The following is a 20,233-nucleotide window of genomic DNA, read 5'->3' as shown; positions in this document are numbered from 1 at the left end:
GTGCTCGCTAAGTTATGGAGAAAGGCTGAGACAGAAAGAGTACTAGATCCAGTGGGAAGTTCTGAAGAGAAATACTCTAGCATTTATAAATCTTTCTTGCGCTGTACACCCATTTCTCTCGTCTTTACACCTATATGTGTACCCTTCTCTTGGCATATCGTTTTTTCCCCTTCTGTTCCTGTTGACACACATCCCTGCCTTCCCATCTGCTTTCTACTCCTCTGTATTCAAGTCAGGGTGATTCCTCTGTATGTTGAGTATAACCACTGAAGTCTCAGAAGAAATGGTTTATGTTTTTCAGCCTAGTGAGCCCAGTGTGGTGGCGGTGTTTGGCAGGCAGACGTGGCAATTACAGGAAAAGTTTTCTAAGCTCCTGCAGGCTTGGGATATGGCATGCTCATTGCAGGCACCTTAGAGGAACCGAGTAAGATGAAGCATGTGTAATGCAGACAGAAACTTTGAAAAGCTTTACTGCCAGCTTCAATCAAACCTCCACTGAGCATGTGCATACTGATTTTTAGAGGCTTACAACTTGGCCTAATTTGGGCAGATTTTCACAGGGACCACAAAAGGCATGTCACTGACAGTGGTCCTTCTGCCAAATTGTAAGCCTTTGCGTCAAAGCTTGGAGTTCCTGAATGGTTATAAAGATTTTTTTCTTTTTCATCATGGGGAAAGCTATTCTTCCCCAGCCTCATTCTTCAGAAAAGCCAAACCACTGTGGCTAAGTCTTTCCCAAACAGTCAGTTTGAGTTGGCCTTGTAATATGAAGTCAGTTTGATCTAAAATGTGATAAAGTCAAACACAGCAGAGAAGAAAAGCCTAAGAGAAAACTATAGGAGGATTTATCTTTTCATGTTGCTGCCTGCTCCACCCCATACTGAAGTCCATTTTAAAGAACTTATGATAGAGACTCTGTTTTCACTTTGGCTGCCTGAAGTATGCAGCCCTGCATACCGAGGCACGTAGCTTTTTAATTATGTTGATATGTGGCAATTGTCTTGTGGTGACTTGTCTTCTGGCTCTTGCACCGGAGGCCTTTTTTAAATACATCTTAGAAACCCACAATGGGTGTTTCCAAAGTGGGTTTGCACGGATGCCACGATTGCAGAAAGGGATCTGTGTTTCAGCTGTAACATCAGTAGCAGCCACCCTGGGCTCAGGGCAGAGCCCTGTGTGTGTGCTGAAGGAGGCGTGCCTCTCAGCCCACCTTTTCCTGCCATCCGCTGGTGGCTGCGGCAGCTCCCGTCTTCAGGCTGGGCCGTAGGTGGTTGCAGGTGGAGGTCACGAAGCTGTTTGGGCAATGCTTGCTGTGAAGCAGATGTTTCCCCAGCTCCTCTAGGGGGAAGGTGACGCGTCTTTTTTGCATAATACTTTAATACAGCTTACAGGCTATTCGTGGGAACTCACCACAGCGTGGGAACTCTTGGCCTAGGAAGTGTGTGCACTAAAACTGTTAGTGCAAACCCAAGTGGTTGCTTTAAATATTCAAAAGTATAGAAATCAGAACTTCAAAGTTGTAGCACCTGCAAATCTATTCTCTGCTGCATGCGTGTGTCATGAGAGCTCTTGGCTCCCACTCTGCTGCAGTAGTTCTCAACTGGGAGTCACCAAGATTGGAGAGAAGGAGAGGGGGATGGACTGGTGAGGAGCAGAGGAGGGGAAGAAGTTCTGGGCAGCTCGGGGAGTGGCCCGGTCCCTTCTTGGCTTGTCCCTGGCACTTGAGCAGCATTTCGACAAGGTGTGCCCTGCCTTTCCACTCCTCTGCATGTGTTTCTGATAAGCAGGTCTCGGAGAGAAGGGGGAGAGAGATGGAGAGCTGCTTTTGGTCTTTTCTGTAGAGTTGTTACACAAGTTTCAGAGAAGATAGGAAAATGGAAACTTACCCAAGTAGTTAATTAAAAAAGTTTCATAAGTTCAGTCTGTCCCTGTGTGTGTCAACAAGGAGGTTGGTATTGCCCACCTGTTGAGTATTTCGTTACGCAGCACAAAATTGTGTGTACTCTCTGTTTGCCATGCTGCAAAGGGTGGTTTTAATAGTATGCTGCTGATGAAATTATGCCAAATAAAAATGCCTGGCAAAATAAAGCACAATAGTTAGGATTATCTTTCTTAATCGTTTGGGTGGGGGGAGGAGAGGAACCATCCAGGAAAGAGATGCTTCTATGCCTTATATTAAAATTTGTTATAAAACTAGAGATGAAAGTGTTTTCCAGAAATACTAAACAATATTTGTCTTTTGGAAGAAGTACTTCTTGCAATTCATTGAAGAGCTAATGGTCTGTTTACTAGTAACTGAAGTTAAGTGCTCTCAGGCTGTCATTGGTTTGCTAATTTTGATGAGCATTCTAGATGCCATTCTAGAATTAACTATTCATGATGAATACTTGAAAATTAAACGGTTTTAAGAATGCTCCTGAAATGTGTGAACTATTTTGCATGCTGCAAGTCCAGGGGAAGTGCAATCAGATGTTCCAGTTGATCAAAAAGTGACTTATACAGTAAATAAAATTTAACATTTTATGATTTGATGCTGAAATGCATTACTTCCCTTTGATCATTAGTAAGATTTGATACAGTAACTCTTGTGGTCCCATGATTATTTTGAAATCTGATTTTATTTTCTTGTTTTGGTTGGTGTTAACAGAATACTCCCAGCCCGTGGTTACACCAGCCCACCCCGGTGACCTCAGCTGACAGCCTTGGTTTACTGAGTCACATTCCTGTGAGACCGTCCAGTGCAGATCCCCTTCGGCCTCTCAAACTGACAACACATTCCAGCCCACCGTTGTCCAAAAGTATCGTAGAGCATCACAAAGAGTAAGTTTGATGTTTAACTCTGGGTGAAAGGGTACATTTCAGCAGCTGATGTTGTCTTCTAGCTTCATAGAATCAGAAGGGTTTGGTTTGGAAGGGACCTTGAAGATCATCTAGTCCCAACCCCCCTGCCATAGGCAGGGACACCTCCCACTAGACCAGGTTGCTCAAAGCCCCATCCAACCTGGGCTTGAACACCTCCAGAGATGGGGCATCCACAACTTCCTTGCGCAACCTGTGCCCGTGCCTCACCACCCTCAGAGTAAAGAATTTCTTCCTAATATCTAATTTAAATCTTAGCCCCTTTCAGTTTAAAACGGTTACCCCTTTTATTGCTACACTCCTTGACAAAGAGTCCCTCATCTTTCCTGTAGGCCCCCTTTAAGTACTGGCAGGCTGCTATAAAGTCTCTCTGGAGCCTTCTCTTCTCCAGGCTGAACAACCTCAACTCTCTCAGCCTGTCTTCATAGGAGAGGTGCTCCAACCCTCTGATCATCTTAGTGGCCCTCCTCTAGACTCCCTCTAACAGATTCCTGCCACCACCATGTTGGGGCCCCTAGAGCTGGAAGCAGTACTCCAGGTACTCGGGAAAGCAGAGTAGAGGGGCAGAATCCCCTCTCTTGACCTTCTGGCCATGCTGCTTCTGATGCAGCCCAGGATGCAGTTGGCTTTCTGGGCTGTGAGCGCACACTGCCGGCTCATGTTGAGCTTTTCATCAACCAACACCCCTAAGGCCTCCTCAGGGCTGCTCTCAATCCATTCTCCACCCAGCATGTATTTGTGCTTGGGATTTCCCCAACCCACGTGCAGGACCTTGCACTTGGCCTCGTTGGACTTCATGAGGCTTGCACAGGCCCACCTTTCAAGCCAGTTAAGGTCCCTCTGGATGGCATCCCTTCCCTCCAGTATGTCGACCGCACCACGCAGCTTGGTGTCAGCAGCAAACTTGCTGAGGGTGCACTTCGTTTTAGTTTATTTGTAAACGTGGGTGCCTGTGATAGAGAAAAGCTTGTCAGTGTACTGCAAAGCAGACTCTGCCCTGTTGACTTGGAATGGTACTTGAGTTCCTGAGTCATCTGAAGACTTTTGAAAATCATACCTAATATAAAGAAAAGTTTATTTTGTGTTAATAGATAACTTTGTTCAGAGCATGGGAAGAAAGGTCTTCCGTTTGGCACGTTGTGTTACATTCAGACTAACCTGTATCTGCTCAACCTTTTTCAAACAGAGAACTGGAGAGGAAAGCGTTTATTGAACCTTTACGTTCTGTTACAACTGCACCAGTAAAGACGGAGCTAGAGCAAAGCAGAACGCAGACAGCAAAGGAGAGCCATATGCATAGACATTTTGGAGATCCAATGTTGAATCAGCTGCCAAGGCCACCACAGGAGACTGGGGAGCGACTGAGCAAATACAAAGAAGAACACAGACGGATACTCCAAGAAAGTATCGAAGTTGCTCCTTTTACAGCTAAAATAAAGGCACTGGAGGGAGAGAGAGAGAACTATTCCAGGGTAACGTCCTTATCTTCAAGTCCCAAAAGCCATTCAGTAAAGTATGACAAAGATGCCGATCGCTCTGTGTCAGAACTATATAAAATGAAGCATTCGGTTCCACAGAGTTTGCCACAAAGTAACTATTTCACCACCTTGTCTAACAGCGTAGTAAATGAACCTCCAAGATCGTATCCGTCAAAGGAAGCTTCAAGTGCATATGTTGATAAGCAGACTAATTGTGCTTCAACAGTAGCTAGTCCCCAGTCTCTACCCTCTTACATTTCTTCTCTTTCAAAACCTCCACCTTTAATTAAGCACCAACCAGAGAGCGAAGGCTCTGCGAGCAAGATACCTGAGCAGCTTTCACAGTCAGTGCAGTCTCACTCTGTAAATTCTTTTAGAAGTGACAGCAGGAGCCCTACTCAGTTGTCAGTCTCATCTTCAAATACACTCCGGAGTATGCCTGCCTTGCATAGAGCCCCCGTGTTTCACCCCCCTGTGCACCAGAACCTGGAGAAGAAGGAAAGCAGCTATAGCAGTCTTTCACCTCCGACTCTAACTCCCGTTCAACCCGTTAACGCTGGTGGTAGCAAAATACAGGAGTTGCAGAAACCACCAACTTTAGTGCCTGAGCCTAAGGAAGCTCAGACTGTTTACAAGGGCACTTCTGAACAGAATTTATCAGAGATATGGAAGTCCAATAACGCCCCAAATAACGAAAAAGTGGATTGGCACGTTGAAAGAATGAGTGGAAAGTCACAGTCCGCTACAGCATCTGTTATTGTGCGTCCTCCTTCTAGCACGAAATACGATAGCGTAGCAGTAATGCAGTCTGCTTCCAAAGATCGAGGTAGTGAGAGATCTTCAGCTGTGACAAATCAAGCAGATTGCCTGAAAACAGCGGAAGCCAGGGAGACTGGAAGACTCATTCTGCCAAATATGAACTCAGACAGCACTCGCACACAGTATGAAAAGAAATTTCCAGCTGTCTCGCAAGGCAGCGTTCCTCATGCTGTCACCCCTACCACAACTATGATCTGCAGTACCAAAACGGATGTCACTGCATCAGCAGCAACAACTACCAGCGTGTCAAGCTGGGGTAGTTCAGAAGTGACTTACTCCTTATCGAACACGGTTTTGGCCTGCGCACCGCTGGAGTGTACTGCCTCAAGAGCCGCAAGTCAGGCGGTGGCGCAGGCCCAGGAATGCAAGGTCAGCACTCCAGCTCTGGTTACACCCGCCGCTGGCAAGACAGGCGGTGCTGCTCAGCCCAGCTCGGGATTCTCCACCTCTACCGACTTTGTCCATTTGAAAAAGCACAAGGCGGCGTTGGCTGCAGCTCAGTTTAAAAGTAGTAACACCAGTGAGACTGAGTCCAACTCTGTGAAAAATCAGACATTTTCAACCTCTCTCTCCCTAGACAGTACTATCGTCTGTAATACAATAAACAAAGCGAACTCTGTAGGCAGTGGGCAAACTTCCCAGACGAGTCAGCCAAACTACCACACTAAACTGAAAAAGGCTTGGCTAACAAGACACTCGGAGGAAGATAAAAACACTAATAAAAAAGAGAATTCAGGGAACAGTGTCTCTGAAATTATTAAGCCATGCACTGTCAATTTAATAGCTTCTACATCAAATGATTTGCAAAATAACATAGATAGTAAAATCTTGGCAGATAAGTTTGCGAAGGAAGATAAGCACCCTAGGAGAAAGGCAAAACGAACTTACGAGTCTGGCTCTGAAAGTGGAGACTCTGATGAAAGCGAGAGCAAGTCAGAGCAAAGGACTAAACGGCAACCCAAGCCAACTTACAAAAAGAAACAAAATGATTTGCAGAAAAAAAAGGGTGATACAGAGGAAGAAGTAAAACCGAATGGTGTTCTAAGCAGGAGTGCCAAAGAAAAAAGCAAGCTGAAGTTACAGAGCGGCAGTAATAGCAGTGAGTATATTAATCTGGTTTGGAAGAGACAGACTAATGTGAAGTCTGACAGTGTTAATCCTGGAGGGTTTGTCATGCACAATACCTGGGAACGGAGTTAAAAAGTATGCTTGTATAAATGGGCAGGTCCAGATTTATCTGTCTTGAGGCCATTTGAAATATCCTGGTTTAAGAAATTCAGCATGTTGTATATATGTGTTAAGAAACGGTTCTTGGCCTAAAAATAAGCAGAAAACAAACTGGTTTATGCTGTCCATCAGAATTCAACAGACTGGTGCATATAGTTGTGCCACTTGTATTGATTTTTTTTTTTTTTTATTTTTTTTTTAAAGATCTAAGGTGTTTATTTTTAGAGCATTACTGGGTGGAGGGATTCTCTATTGTTGAACTTTAATTCATCCTTTGATCAGGAAGCCGGAGGCAGTTCCTTGAGAGCCTGATGCCACTCTACTATGATTTGGTTAATTTAACGAAAGGTTTGAGGGAGAGTCACTTCACACTCCTAACTAGCATGTGTATTACATGGTGTTAACATCTCTCTTGTTTAAGGAATAAAGAAATTTAGGGAAATACAAATTTCAATTTAAATGTAATACTGTAGCATGTAGCAAATTGTAGCTAAAATTATCTGAAAAGAGAAACTGGTCTGCCAACATGAAAGATTTTATTAGCTTAGCTTATTTTTTATTCCAATTTATTCTTCTGCAAGGACTATTCTTTTGTCTTTGTTCTGCTTGAGTATGAGAGAGTCTACCATTAGATTACTTTTTGCAAGAATTTTTAAGTACAGGTAGTAAGAAAATGAGTACTGCTCCCTGTAATTACATTTTCTGGCTTTACACTGCCAAGTGTTATAAAGTTACTCTTCTGGTATCTGAGAGTACTTGATCCCTAAGTTGTACTGGGTGCTGGAAGTGTTGGCAGTCTGTCTGAGGTATTCTGGCTTGGGTCCAGTGATAGCAGTATTACTTCCCCCCTAACTAAAGGGAAGATCAAGGAGAACATGCCTATGAAGTCTTCCTCAGTTTCACTTCTTAAACTGTAAATATATACACGTAACACCTTAGGTCTTTATGACCTTTGTATTGTTGCAAAAGATTTTGTATGGGTTTGTTGTAGAAGGATTACTTACCTACGGTAAGGGAAGGCAGTGACTTCTTGTTTTGGCTAGTGGTACTTCAGTATAAAAGTGGTATATGATAATACATTATGGAACTGTTTCATGGAACTTAAATTGGGAAACAGGTAGGGGTTGGTATTATGTTCTGTTGTGAGTCGCACAGCCGCTGTCCTGCACAATAACGGGTTGGGCCTGTCCCAAGGTAGCAGGTCTTTTTGCTTGCCATCCTCTCTCAAAATCCTAATAAACCTGGGGGTATTTCTGTCTGTCCTACTTGACCCATTAAATAGATGAGCATTTCTGATACTCCTGTCAGTTTATCTTGGGGCAGCTTTGCCATAATTTCTGAGAGAGAGCTGGTTAGAGGTTTTCTTATGAAAAGGACTTTCCACAAAGATGTATATGAAAACATACTCAACCTTGAGGAGCTTGCAGGAAACAACGGATCCCCATGGGACGACTGCCTGGGCTCTCCCCATAGGTAGCTGAAGATAACTGTGCTTCAGTATCTGGGGCTCAGTGGCAGTTCCACAAAGTGGGTGGTATCTGGATACTGCCAGGATTGAAAACTGCTTTGTCCTGATGCTGTTTCGGAAAGCCCCAGGAGCCTGTGTGCTAGCCAGAGCGCTCGGAGCTCCAGGCGGCAAGGCTCCCTCCCGCAAAGCGAGGCATTTTACAGTCCTGCAAGCCTTGGGGATCTTCCAAGTTCCTGCCCACAGAGCTTGAAGTCTAGCAGCTCCCAGATGACACCCAGGATCTCTGGTTCCAAGGCAGAAAACATTGTTTTAGACTAACAAACCTGTACTTTGGCCTTTTCTACTCTCAAGTTTTAATCCAGTTACCATCGTGCTCCTTGGATGAGTCAGGAGTGCATTTTGTAGGCCGTGAAGGGGGAGGCATGGGCAGTCTGTCACTTGCAAAGTTTGCACAAGTCATCTCTGGCAAAATACCAATCTGAACCCAGGTACCGAGTCCAAAGTTAGCACCCTGACCTCTCTATCATCCTACATCAGATCCCTGTTTACAGGACATGAACTTTGAAGAGTAGTGGTAGATGAAATGACAGATACTTCTATCTGTCTGCAGATAAAACTGGTGCTGCTTTTAAAAGTTGTTAAAATGAAAGCCTGGTTAAATAACAACAGGGTTCAGTTTCAAAATGTATATGTGAAAATTGCAGATATTACTCAATAGATTTGCTCCTCATCTTACTCAGTGTCAGGTCTGCTGACTTTCATATTGAAAATAGAATTGTAGGGCTTAGGCTTGCAAAGCCGATGGATTTGACAGAGTAAATGGATTCTGTTCTTCCTTACACCGGATATTTTACATTAAGTTCAGATGGGTTAGAGCTGCTCTTCTGTAATCATATCTGTAACCCTCAGCAAAAATAAATTTTGTGAAGTAGGTTGTTTTTTTTAACTCTGCTTTCATTCATTAAATTGTTGCTTTTTTTGTGTACATCTTCACTTGAAACAGAATTCAAACCTTTCTTTCTTGGGGTATTGTATTTCTTTGCTTGTTTTGTAAGAATTAGATTCTGAATGTGGTTTTAGTGGAACATTTGGTGAACGATACACCTAATATAAGAGAAAATACAGTGTCCTGGGTGTTCCTGGTAGCTCAGCAGGTAGTTAACTGTGCTCCTGCCTGTGTAAGTCAAATTGGTAGCTATGCTTTTTAAACTTCGGTGCTGACAGACGGACAAATGGAAGTAATAATGAAACATGTTACGCAGGTAACAGATGTACTTTCAGAAATGTTGAATGCTGACTGGGTTCTGCGCATAAGGGCTGCCAGTACTTCATCTGAAACTCTTACTTTTGCAGCTGGTATACCTCGCTCAGTGTTAAAAGACTGGCGCAAAGTAAAGAAGCTGAAGCAAACGGGAGAGTCCTTTTTGCAGGATGATTCTTGCTCTGAAATAGGACCAAATTTGCAAAAATGCAGAGAATGTAGGTTAATAAGAAGTAAGAAAGGAGAAGAACCAACTCACTCACCAGTATTTTGTAGATTTTACTACTTTCGGCGGTAAGTACAACTATTTTCCTGATAATGTGGTGTTTTAACTTTTAAAAATAATACTGCCAAAGGACTTGCATGCTTGAAAGCTTGTCTCATTTTTCCGGCTCAGTCAGTCTGCCTGATAAAAGACACCGTCTAATTTAACAGTATTTACATTAGTACTTCTTATTTCTTTTGTGCATTGACTTCATTGCTGTTTAAAGCTCTGTAGCAAAGACATCAGAACAGCTGCCCAGTGTACCTTAGGCAAGCAGAAAATACAGCGCATCACCATTACGCAGGTGTCTGACATTTGAAGTGGGATTTTCAAAAGGCACACTTCAGTTGTTCAGAACAAGTTGTACAACCACAGAGTTGCACTTACTTGTAATTGTTCTTATTCCAGTATGTGGTGGGAATGCTGCTCAAGGTTTTCTGGGAGTTTTCTGAGGACAGAGTTGTGACCACCTTTTTCACTAATCGAGGGAAACTCACAAGTCAGGAAGAAAATTGGCCAGGATGCAGCATAGCATATGTGGTGCGGGGAGCACAGCTATCGAGACAGAACTCAAACAGCTTTAATTTGCGCATGAGCTGTGGTGTCAGTATATATCCCACTCTTTTTGGGCAGGAAATTGTTACCTACGTTGAGTTTAATTTTTTTATAATGAAGCTTTAGTTACAAGACTTGGTAGTCCTACAGGGATCATTTCAAGGTTGGACTTGGAATACCTTCTGGGTAAGAATATTTGCTTCCTAGTGTGGCAGTGTCAGAATTTGGGTTTCCTTCCTCCTGTATAAAGGAGAGAACTTTATCAGTGATAAGTTTTGCCAACATTTTTAAACACAGTTAGGGAATTTAAAAATTTGGATGTTTTCTATATATTGTGGTAAATTTTACAGCGGTTTAATTATTTTCATTGTATTTAGACATTAAGGCTTGAATTATATCCAAGTTTGTACTACTGATGGAGCTTGTAACTGAAACTTCATCATTTCTTCTTGTTCGTTAAATACGTATCTAAATATCACTTTTGGTACTTAGTTCTGAATTCAGGACTATTTTACTGGCACTGTTGTAAAATTCCTTAACTATTTTAATAATAGCATATATAGAATGAATTCTCCTGTATTATGCAAGGTGGAATAATTACTTGTTACTGCTTAAAAATAGGCTAAATATAGCCAGGGTTAGTGGAATGTTATCAGGTAGGATAAAAGGAAAGCCTTTAGTTACTTTAAAGGTCAGAAATTAGTGGATGCAAAAACATTATCTTGTATTAGTGATTTGTTCTGCCTAGAAAGACTTAAATATAGTGTTTACACTCCCATTTTCTGAATATGAAAGCAGTAGGATGTAAAGATCTATGAGTCAGACTGAGTGATTGCCATCGCAGACACTCCGAAACTTAAAGGTGAGGAATAGGTGGAACCAAACATTGGCCAAAAAAAAAAAAGGGAAAAAATAAGAGAATTTTCCTGTCTGCAATTTTAAAGCATTAATAAATGTCACAGAGCGATGAGTAAACTGAATGCAAAAAGGGCCTAAAAAGTTAGTTTTACTCTTAATGCTTCCTTACTTTTCATTATAAAAACATTTTTGGCAGTAGGATTTATTTTTAAATTGGTTAAAGAAAACTTACTTGTTTTAAGGCATAAGCAGTACGGTAAATTACCAAGTAAACTGTAAGTCACCGAATATAATGATGTATGCAGTTAAACTACTTGTTCTCATTTTTAGATTATCTTTTAGTAAGAACGGAGTGGTTAGGATAGATGGTTTCTCCTCTCCTGATCAATATGATGATGAAGCACTGAGTTTATGGACGCATGAAAACTATGAAGATGATGAACTGGACCTAGAAACTTCTAAATACATTCTAGATATCATAGGTGATAAATTTTGTCAGTTGGTAACATCTGAGAAAACAGCCATGTCCTGGGTGAAGAAAGACGGTAAGGAAATCTCAAATGCTCTCAAGTCTTCTGCGGTTTTACTCGAGTGTTTGTATTCATCATGATCCATTGCTTCTTTGCAAGTAGCTCACTTCACCGGACTGTCACGTTGGATTTTCTTAGGCTGTTTTGTAAGAGGATATATTGGGAAGCGACAGGGACCTTTCTCAGTGGGCCAGTTCCCCCTCCCTGCGCTGGTGGCTGTGCTGAGCCAGGGCTGGGGCCAGGCTGCTGTTGGGGTTGGAGCAGCCTCGGTTCGCAGCTTGGCCTCCAGCTCTCCAGCCAGAGCCGCTAGCTCCAAGCCAAGGCTCGCTGCGAGCCAGGTACCAACTCCTGCCAACAGACGTGTTTCTGACGTGTCTCCTTCCCAAAACAAAGGAGAATAATGTGACAGCATGGGCCCCGCAGAGCATGTGCTGACACCGTTGCCTCCTCCCCACCAAAGCCACAGTTAGTCTGTCCTTCTGGCCCCCGGCAGATGGGCACAGGCTGGAAATGGGCTGGTGGCTCCACTAATTCCAGGCAATAGGAGGAGGAGGTGGGGCAGGAAGCAGAAGTATTAGCCAGGTCTCCAGGACAGGCACCTCCCTCCCCTCCTGCTGACTTTAACCGTCCAACTCACCAGTTTGGCTGCCCTTGAGATTAAACATGTCCCGTAGGCAGTCAGGTGAATAACCCAGCTCTCTTCATTGCATGGGGTTAAAAGCGTATGTTAAAGAAGTTCTTCATACTTGCAACCTGCTCACATTGAGCAGGAATATTCTTTTATGTATTACTTCAATCTGTGGGGTTTGGATGCTTTAATTTCTTTATAGTGTATTGATAGTAGCTTTGATGGGGATGCTGTGTAATGCAACTCAGGGTGTAGATGTTGATGGTCTGTTTATGAAGGATGACTTTTCTTCCCTTGCACCCAGTTGGGTCTGAGGGGAAAATTACGAATGCTTCATCTATAAAGACTATTCATTCTGTGCTTTGCATTTAAATTTCAGTCCTTTTATTCTGCTTATTTTGTATTTCAGCCAAAATTGCATGGAAGAGAGCAGTGAGAGGAGTCCGTGAGATGTGTGATGCATGTGAAGCCACATTATTTAACATTCATTGGGTCTGCCAAAAATGTGGATTTGTGGTCTGCCTAGATTGTTACAAGGCAAAGGAAAGAAAAAGTTCTAGAGGTCAGTTCTTTATGAACTAGAGTATTGTATAGGCTGTTTGTTCTCATTTGTTGTAGAGCTGCTGATCTACTGGTGTAACCGCCTTTCTGTAAAGTACTAAATTACTGCTTGGTTTGTTTTGGATTTTCTTAGATCTTTTTGCCTCCTTTTTTGTTGGTAGATGTGGACTCAGTCATTGAGAAAGAAAGTGCTGTGGGTGATATTTTAGGTCTTTGTCCACTTTTCAGTCTTTCTGTGTGGATTGTCTTGGATTGCTTGTGCCTTGCCCCTCAAGGTTAAATCTTCAGCTGTGAGACTGGCACTCCATTACACCTCCCTGCTTTATGGGAACTTATTGCTATAAAGACTTGCCTTGATCTTGAGAGTGCTTTCTGGACTCCTCCCTTTGGAAGTATATGGTTTGTCATATTGACTTTAACAGTCTACTTTTTTATAATAAAAGAGATGGAGAAAAAAATACTTGATGACACAGTATTTAAAATGAGTGTTAACGGAGGTTTCACAATGCAGCAGCCTACACACATACTCGGTTTAATCTAATTCCTGTGCTTGAATGGAAATGTCTAGTTTAGTCTGTAGTGAAGTATAACAGGACTGACTTCCAAACCTGTGATTTCTGAGTGACCCAACCTGGTTGCAATTGAAAGGAGGAATGGCTTGGAAGATTGATCTGGTCATTCAGCCCTCGGCTGTGACATCGGTGCTCAGGCTGCTTGTTGGAAAGGGTTGCCTTCCCTGGGGTGGCAGGCATTGTGCCCTGGCACAGTCCTGTGGTCAAACACTGCGCCAGGAACCGATTCAAGTATAATGCTGTTTTGAAAAGCATTTCCATGTTTGTCATGGCAGCATAATGTCACAGATGTGAAATGTTAGTAAAATAAAGTTTAACTGTTAGATGGCAAATCTTTGATAAATGGAGAGACTTGTCCACTTTGTCCTTGGCTTGCAGGGAGAGGCCCCCTACACTGCGGTTATAGGATGTTCCCAGAGACTTCCATCAAAGCCTGAAGTTTCTAGGGAACTAATGTTGGTGTTTTCCAACACTGAGAACAGTTGTTAATGCTTTAATGCTGGAGGCTGCTTCAGCAGCTCTTAACTGGCTTAAGTCTGTGTGTGCACATGTGTGTGCATCCATCTGACGTGGCTTGGGATATACGCCGAACGTTATTTACCCTAGTGGGAACATGCAGTCAGAGGCTTTTTATAGTGTGCGTGTTAACCAGCCAGGAAAATTTTAGTAAAATGTCTTCAAAGCTTAAAAAAGCAATATACAGAAGCAGGCTTCTTTTCAGTCCTCTCACAGGGAAGACTTTCTCCTTGCTGTTCATCACAGCATTACATGCAAAAGCAGAAGTAGCATTAGCTTCCCTCTCTGTGGCTTTATTTCTAATGATGCTGTAGGATTCGTGTGAACTATATCTCTCCTTTGGCACTCACTTACAAAGTTCAGAACCACCCACCCATCTCTATAGAATAGCACTTTATATTACACCATTTTTCCTGGAACCGGTAGTTGTTTTTACAGTTGCTAAATGTAATGGAGAATACACTGGTTTCCCACTGCTTCAGCAGGAACGTTAGAGGTTTAAGTATTCCATATTCAGGTATTTATCAATGACTTCTCTCATTACTTTACTGCATGAATGAGTGAATGTGCATCCATTGTTACCTTCAGACAGTTCATGGCACCATCAAGTGGAATGCCATGTTATGGCATTTCAGTGATAAAATACGTTAAGTAGATATATGCTGTTTTGGTTTTTGATTTGGTATAAGTTCATGACCAGTTATATATTTCCATGTTTAAGGAGTTACGAAAACTACAAAATAGCTATCAAACCTAATATTTATCTGAAACGAACATTTGGTGCATTGTGTATCTATTACACTGTAAGAAAATAATGCTTTAAATGTGCTAAATGCTTCCTTTAATGTACTCTTTAGTTTACATTGCCAGAGCTGAGCAAACTAGTAAAAACACGTGAAGAGTCTCTTGAAACTAGCAGTTCAGTGGATAGGATACAAGACTGGGGGTTAAGAGGGAAATTGCATTCCAATTTCTGCCCCAAAATCACAAAGCAGATCGGTGACCAGTTGCTTAGCCGTTTTTTGCTCTGGTTCTCCCTCTGTCTTGTCTTTACACTGCATATTTTTCTGGCAGGGTCAGGCTTCCTGAAACTTTACAGGAAAGCCTGTCTCTCCTGCCAGCTAGGCCCTCTCTGCTGCCACAGACAGTTTTCAGCCAGTACATACAGGCTCATGCTTTCATGGTTGCTTTAATCTGACGTAAATCCATGATGCAACTTCCCTCTCCTTTGTGCCACCAGTAACAAAGGTGCAGCTGCATGGTAGGCCAAATCAGAGCATTGATTCGGTTAAAAGTTCATCTTTTTTGATGTTTGGCCCTCTCTGGTTAAAGATGGCCACTTTCAGTTGGAGCGTGGATTGTGTCAAATTAAATTAACCATAAAATTGCAGCCTAATTGTGTCTCTTCTGTGTTAGAATTCATTGAGGGAGTCTCGCTGCCTCAATAGCAACTGTAAAGGATTTCGGCTTGTGCTAAATTGGCAACTCGCTAAATGTAGTAAAGGGAATATACTTTGAAACTTCAAGGTTATTGGCAAGGGTCTGCGTTACAGATGCAGCTATTTCAGATTTCAGTATTGTTAAAACTCTATCCTTTTCCTTACTGTGAAAAGTAGCTGTCGTATGCAAATTTGTCACGCAGGATACCAGGACAGAAGACTTACAGTATGTGTAGAAAACCGTTTCTAACTAAAACAAGTCTGGAGAATGTTAGTTCTGTCTGTGTGCCACTGTAAGTAAAGTAAAACAATTGGCGATGCTATTTTGCAGATAAGGAGTTGTATGCCTGGATGAAGTGTGTGAAGGGACAGCCCCATGATCACAAACACCTGATGCCAACACAGATTATTCCAGGCTCTGGTAAGACCACCTGCAAACAAGCAGGATGTGTTGTTTTTTTTTTTCCCAGGTCTTTTTGTGAGGAGAAGCCAGAGTTGTTTCTTGAAAATTCTCATTTTCCATTTAAAAACCTGCAAATTGTGTCAAATCATGGCAGGAAGGCAAGTGATTCTGGGCAGTTAACAGCAAGGGGCACAGATGATGAAGAGAGAGAGAGGAGCATGCTGACAGATGTCTGAAGGGGTTTTGGGGACAGGCAGTGAAGAAATTCAAGGTGTTTATTGTCACTGGTTTATACCTTTTCAGAGCAGAATAAAGAGCCCAGAATGTACTTACATCTGACCTTAGCTGTTAAAAGAAAATCTTAGAATAGTGCTGCCGAGGAGCATTATGTGGCAACAGATTTCTGGGTATTTGTTTTTCACTGTTTTCTATCCCACCCGCCCAAAAAAGAAGATTCATGTGTGGTTTTGGTCAGACGTCTGATTGAGCATCTTAAAGCAAAACGCAGTGAAGGAGCTTGTGATAAATGAAAAGTTAAGCAGTAATCCTAAACCCAGCTAAATTTGGAATTTTTCTTACAACAAAGTAGGTTTTATGAAGAAATGCAGTTAGGCGTGGTGGTTGTTAGTGCAACTTGGGATCTCTGGCAGCACTGATGCAGAGCAGAGAAGAAAAAACTCAAATGTGCCCTTAAACATGTTAAGTGTTTAATTCCCAAATTATTTTAAGCTGGAAATACAGACCCAGTCATTGTTTTATGGGTTGTTGCACGTTAGTTCAGGTAGAAATAAAGGTTGGTTAGACTCCATAATAAATTCAAATTGTGACATTCCCCAGAACAGGTTCTAGACTGAAACTGGTTTTAATTTTAAATTGTGAAGTGAACCACTCATCTGGAAACAGCAGAGTGAAGACTGCCTACATAACCTCAGTTTTGTTCTTCTGTGCGTACCCATTACCAAGCAGCCTTAAATTACATGATCACATACTAATTTTTTTGTCAAGACGTGGCTCACTTCAGTCTGTAGTTTGACGGTTTTATTAAATGAAGCAATGATGCACCCATTGAACAATGAGGAGTAAATAATGAATGACTGGCTTGCTTGATGCGTGCCATGCAATGGGAATGCAGAGTGAAGGTTAGATTATTCAGTAGAGTAGGGTGCAATTTTTTAATTAAAGACCGTGTCTCTGCACGAGCTTTAAGGTAAACTGGACGGGGGTTTTTTTATAGTATTTTTGAGTGTTAAGGTTAGCTTTTTTAATAGTTTAAATTTAAAAAGGTTTGGAGATAGCACTTTAGCATCACACTGTGTGTATTGTAAAGAGGGTCATAAAATGATTGGGAGCTGCTGATGGTTTTTTTCTTAATGTCTTCCAGTTCTGACAGACCTTCTAGATGCTATGCACAATATTAGAGAAAAATTTGAAATTAAATCCCATTGTCAGTGTACCAGCAAGCAGAGCACGCAAGCTGGCAAGCTCCCTGCAATGAATGGTGTGTCTCAGGTGAGTCTAAAATGTGTGTATACATTGCAGTTTTTTCAGATGTTCTGATTCTTGTGGATTTTTATATTTGAATAGTACCAGTTGCATTTTAATTTGTATATACGATGGTTAAATGCTAGCCTTGTCTTTGAAATAAGCACAGTTAAATACTTAAAAATAAATTTGTTCTTTACAGGTTTTGCAGAATGTCCTTAACCACAGTAATAAAATTTCTCTGTGCATGCCTGAGTCTCAACAGCAGAACACTCCTCAAAAGTCCGAGACAAACGGTAATACAAGTCCTAGGAGTGATGTAAGCACAGACAGCAAGTTGACACCGCCTGAATCCCAGTCACCGCTGCATTGGTTAGCTGATCTTGCAGAGCAGAAAGCCAGAGAAGAAAAGAAGGGTACGTGCTTGAAATTGTCATATCATGTCTATGACTTTGTGGACACCAGTGATACATAATTGAATTAATTAGGAAAAATTCACAGAGATTTCTCTTCAGCAAAAAGAACAGATGATGTTCTTTTCCCCCTTAATTTTAATCATGAAACTACAATGCCTTCTCCTGGTGGCATCAGAATTTGTTACCGGAAGAGCCACTAGTGGAATGCACGTGTAACGTGGCAGTATTTCCAGCTACAGCATCTCTCATTTGTGACAGGTACTCACTCAGCTGCATGTCTGAGATGCTGAGGAAGGCCTTTTCATGGTCACACTGTTTGGCTGCATTTTGAAGGACCTAGTTCATCATCTGATGTGTTTTCAGGTGAATAAAGTGTTAGTGCTACAGTATGTTACCACCACTATAAAATCCAGGATACTGGTGCTGTTCCTGTGTCTGCATCGTGATTCAATGGTGTAAACTTCCAATTATTATTTTTGTTTTAGAGAACAAAGAATGTCCTTCTGGAAAACATTCAAAGGAAGAGAAAGACCAGGATAATTTGGAGTCCCAAAACTGTAAAAGCTCCCCTCCTGCGTCCCAGAACAACGAGCAGGGCTCAACCTTACGAGATTTATTAACTACAACAGCAGGCAAACTGCGTCTAGGTTCTACAGATGCTGGTATTGCTTTTGCTCCAGTTTACTCTACAGGAACAGCAGTAAGTGTTTACAAGATGCATGTTTTTCATATCAGGATTTGAAAGTGTCATTTGTTTTGGTGTGCTGTAGTTAGAGTGGTCTGATAGCTGTATTGCTTCAAATACTCATTTATAATTAAAACCTTATATGCACACACACTTGCATTAACATTTTATTTGGGTTTTTTTTTTATATATGTATATAGTGATAATTGATACATACTATGAAGAAAATGTTCATGAAGTTAGATAAAGCCTTAACCTGACAAAGTAAAAGAAGGTTCCAATATATTGAGTTTTGTAGTAACTGTATATTTTTAACTTTTTCCATGTAAGAATGTGTGCAGTTTCCTACAAAAGTAGTAGATAAGTGCAAGCTTCTAGTTGGTAATGAAATTATGTCATTCTACTGCAAAAGGAGTTGCATTAACTTTATTTGCTTTTACATTGTTTAAGTGTACATTTGTTTGTTTTCTAATAGAGTGGCAAGAGTGGAAGGACTATGCCAAACATTCTTGATGACATAATAGCTTCAGTAGTAGAAAACAAGATTCCACCAAACAGGGCACCAAAGATAAATGTAAAATCTGAAATAAAAGATGAGCCAAAGGATGATAGAAAATGTATTCAGGATGACTGCAGTAAACCGTACGGTGATATTCAGTATTCATGGATCTGCGATAAGCATGTTTTGTGGCTCAGAGACCATAAAAACAACAACAACTGGAAGCTCTTCAAGGAGTGCTGGAAACAAGGAAGGGTAGGTATTGAGCCGTTGGGTCTGTGAAGTGAGCCCAGTATGAGCTCTGGGGGAGTTGTGTTAAAGGACAAATTTGCCAAACTTCATGTTTGAAAATGTATTGTTAGCAGTGGGCAAAAACTTGTCAGGTATAGCCCACATACGAACCTTGTGTAGTTCAAACTTCACTTAGTTCCATTCTTATTAAATAAATAAGAAATTACTGGTATGGAGAGCCAGATTTCAAAAAGATGTGTGTATGACAACTTGGGCATTGTTGCTGTTGGAGGAAGTATTAACAGCTCGGTAGTGCCAAGGTCTTCAGCATGTGTTTCGGATGCATTTGTACTCCAGTTTAGTTTAAGGAGGTGTTTGCTTCCAAAAGGATAAGTATTGATTTTTTTATTTTATTTTATTTTTTACAGCCTGTTTTAGTGTCTGGTATGCATAAGAAAATGAACTTCAGCCTGTGGAAAGCTGAGTCAATTAGTCTAGATTTTGGAAACCAGCAAGCTGATATCTTGAATTGCAAAGACAGTATTATTTCAAACACCAATGTCAAGGAGTTCTGGGATGGTTTTGAAGATGTTTCAAGTACGTTACTTTAAATGTATTATTCCATTGATTCCGAACATGGTCAATGTTTGAAACTGGAGTTAAAAATATTCTTTATGGATCTTGAGGCTTTAAAGAAACTTTAATTTAAAAAGAAAACTCTTAAGTAATGTGTTTCCATAGAATGTGATGGAAACTTGCATTTTGTACCTTTGCAGAATTAAAGATACACTAATACAGAAGTTAGGTCTGACTAAGAAACCAAACAAATGTCATTGTTACTCAAGTAGTTGAGTTTGGTTTGTACCCTTCTTGAGTCTCAAAATTCATTATCTCCTGTTTCAATGGATTAAATCTTTATAGACAGGTTGGCAGTTCAGTTATAATTTCAGCTGAATAAAGTAAACCATCTACAGTGTATTAGTTTTTAGTATTTTCTATTTTACTTGCAGAACGGCAGAAGATAAAAAATGGGGAAACAGCTCTACTAAAACTCAAAGATTGGCCTTCTGGTGAAGATTTCAAGGCTATGATGCCAGCAAGGTATTTGAGTTTAATATTAGGTATTCTTAAGTCAATCTCCATGTTGGGTTTTTGGTTTGGTGTTGTTGTTGTTGTTGTTTTTTTTTTCCTCTCTATGTAGTGACACAAATTCAGTTATGTTCTTCTTTCTTTTCTCGTCCAGATATGAGGACTTACTCAAAAGTTTACCCTTGCCTGAATATTGTAGTCCAGAAGGAAAACTAAACTTGGCTTCTCATCTGCCAGGATTTTTTGTCCGTCCAGATTTGGGACCCAGACTATGCAGTGCATATGGTGAGTATGCCCTAGAAATGTCACGGTTACCTCTTCCCTTAAAAGTGCAGAATACCACACATCATAATGCTTGATGGAAAGCTGAGCTTGCTCGGAGGATAATTGTT

The 20,233-nt window shown here is 41.3% G+C and overlaps 1 protein-coding gene across 1 annotated transcript in view; it reads left to right on the top strand.

Annotated features, from left to right (window-relative positions):
* The window catches only part of JMJD1C (jumonji domain containing 1C), a 170,474-nt gene that overhangs the window by 138,736 nt on the left and 11,505 nt on the right, over positions 1–20,233 (top strand). The window contains exons 9-21 of the mRNA XM_082486184.1: positions 2,648–2,820; positions 4,046–6,255; positions 9,205–9,406; positions 11,121–11,335; positions 12,358–12,510; positions 15,368–15,457; positions 16,821–16,948; positions 17,124–17,337; positions 17,823–18,037; positions 18,498–18,776; positions 19,181–19,349; positions 19,763–19,853; positions 19,996–20,126. Coding sequence (XP_082342310.1) covers positions 2,648–2,820; positions 4,046–6,255; positions 9,205–9,406; positions 11,121–11,335; positions 12,358–12,510; positions 15,368–15,457; positions 16,821–16,948; positions 17,124–17,337; positions 17,823–18,037; positions 18,498–18,776; positions 19,181–19,349; positions 19,763–19,853; positions 19,996–20,126 — 4,270 coding nt within the window. The remainder of the gene's footprint in view (positions 1–2,647; positions 2,821–4,045; positions 6,256–9,204; positions 9,407–11,120; positions 11,336–12,357; positions 12,511–15,367; positions 15,458–16,820; positions 16,949–17,123; positions 17,338–17,822; positions 18,038–18,497; positions 18,777–19,180; positions 19,350–19,762; positions 19,854–19,995; positions 20,127–20,233) is intronic.

Source organism: Vanellus vanellus (genome assembly GCF_965231255.1).
Source record: "Vanellus vanellus genome assembly, chromosome: 7".
NCBI lineage: Eukaryota > Metazoa > Chordata > Aves > Charadriiformes > Charadriidae > Vanellus > Vanellus vanellus.
This window is presented reverse-complemented; position numbering and strand designations above follow the sequence as displayed.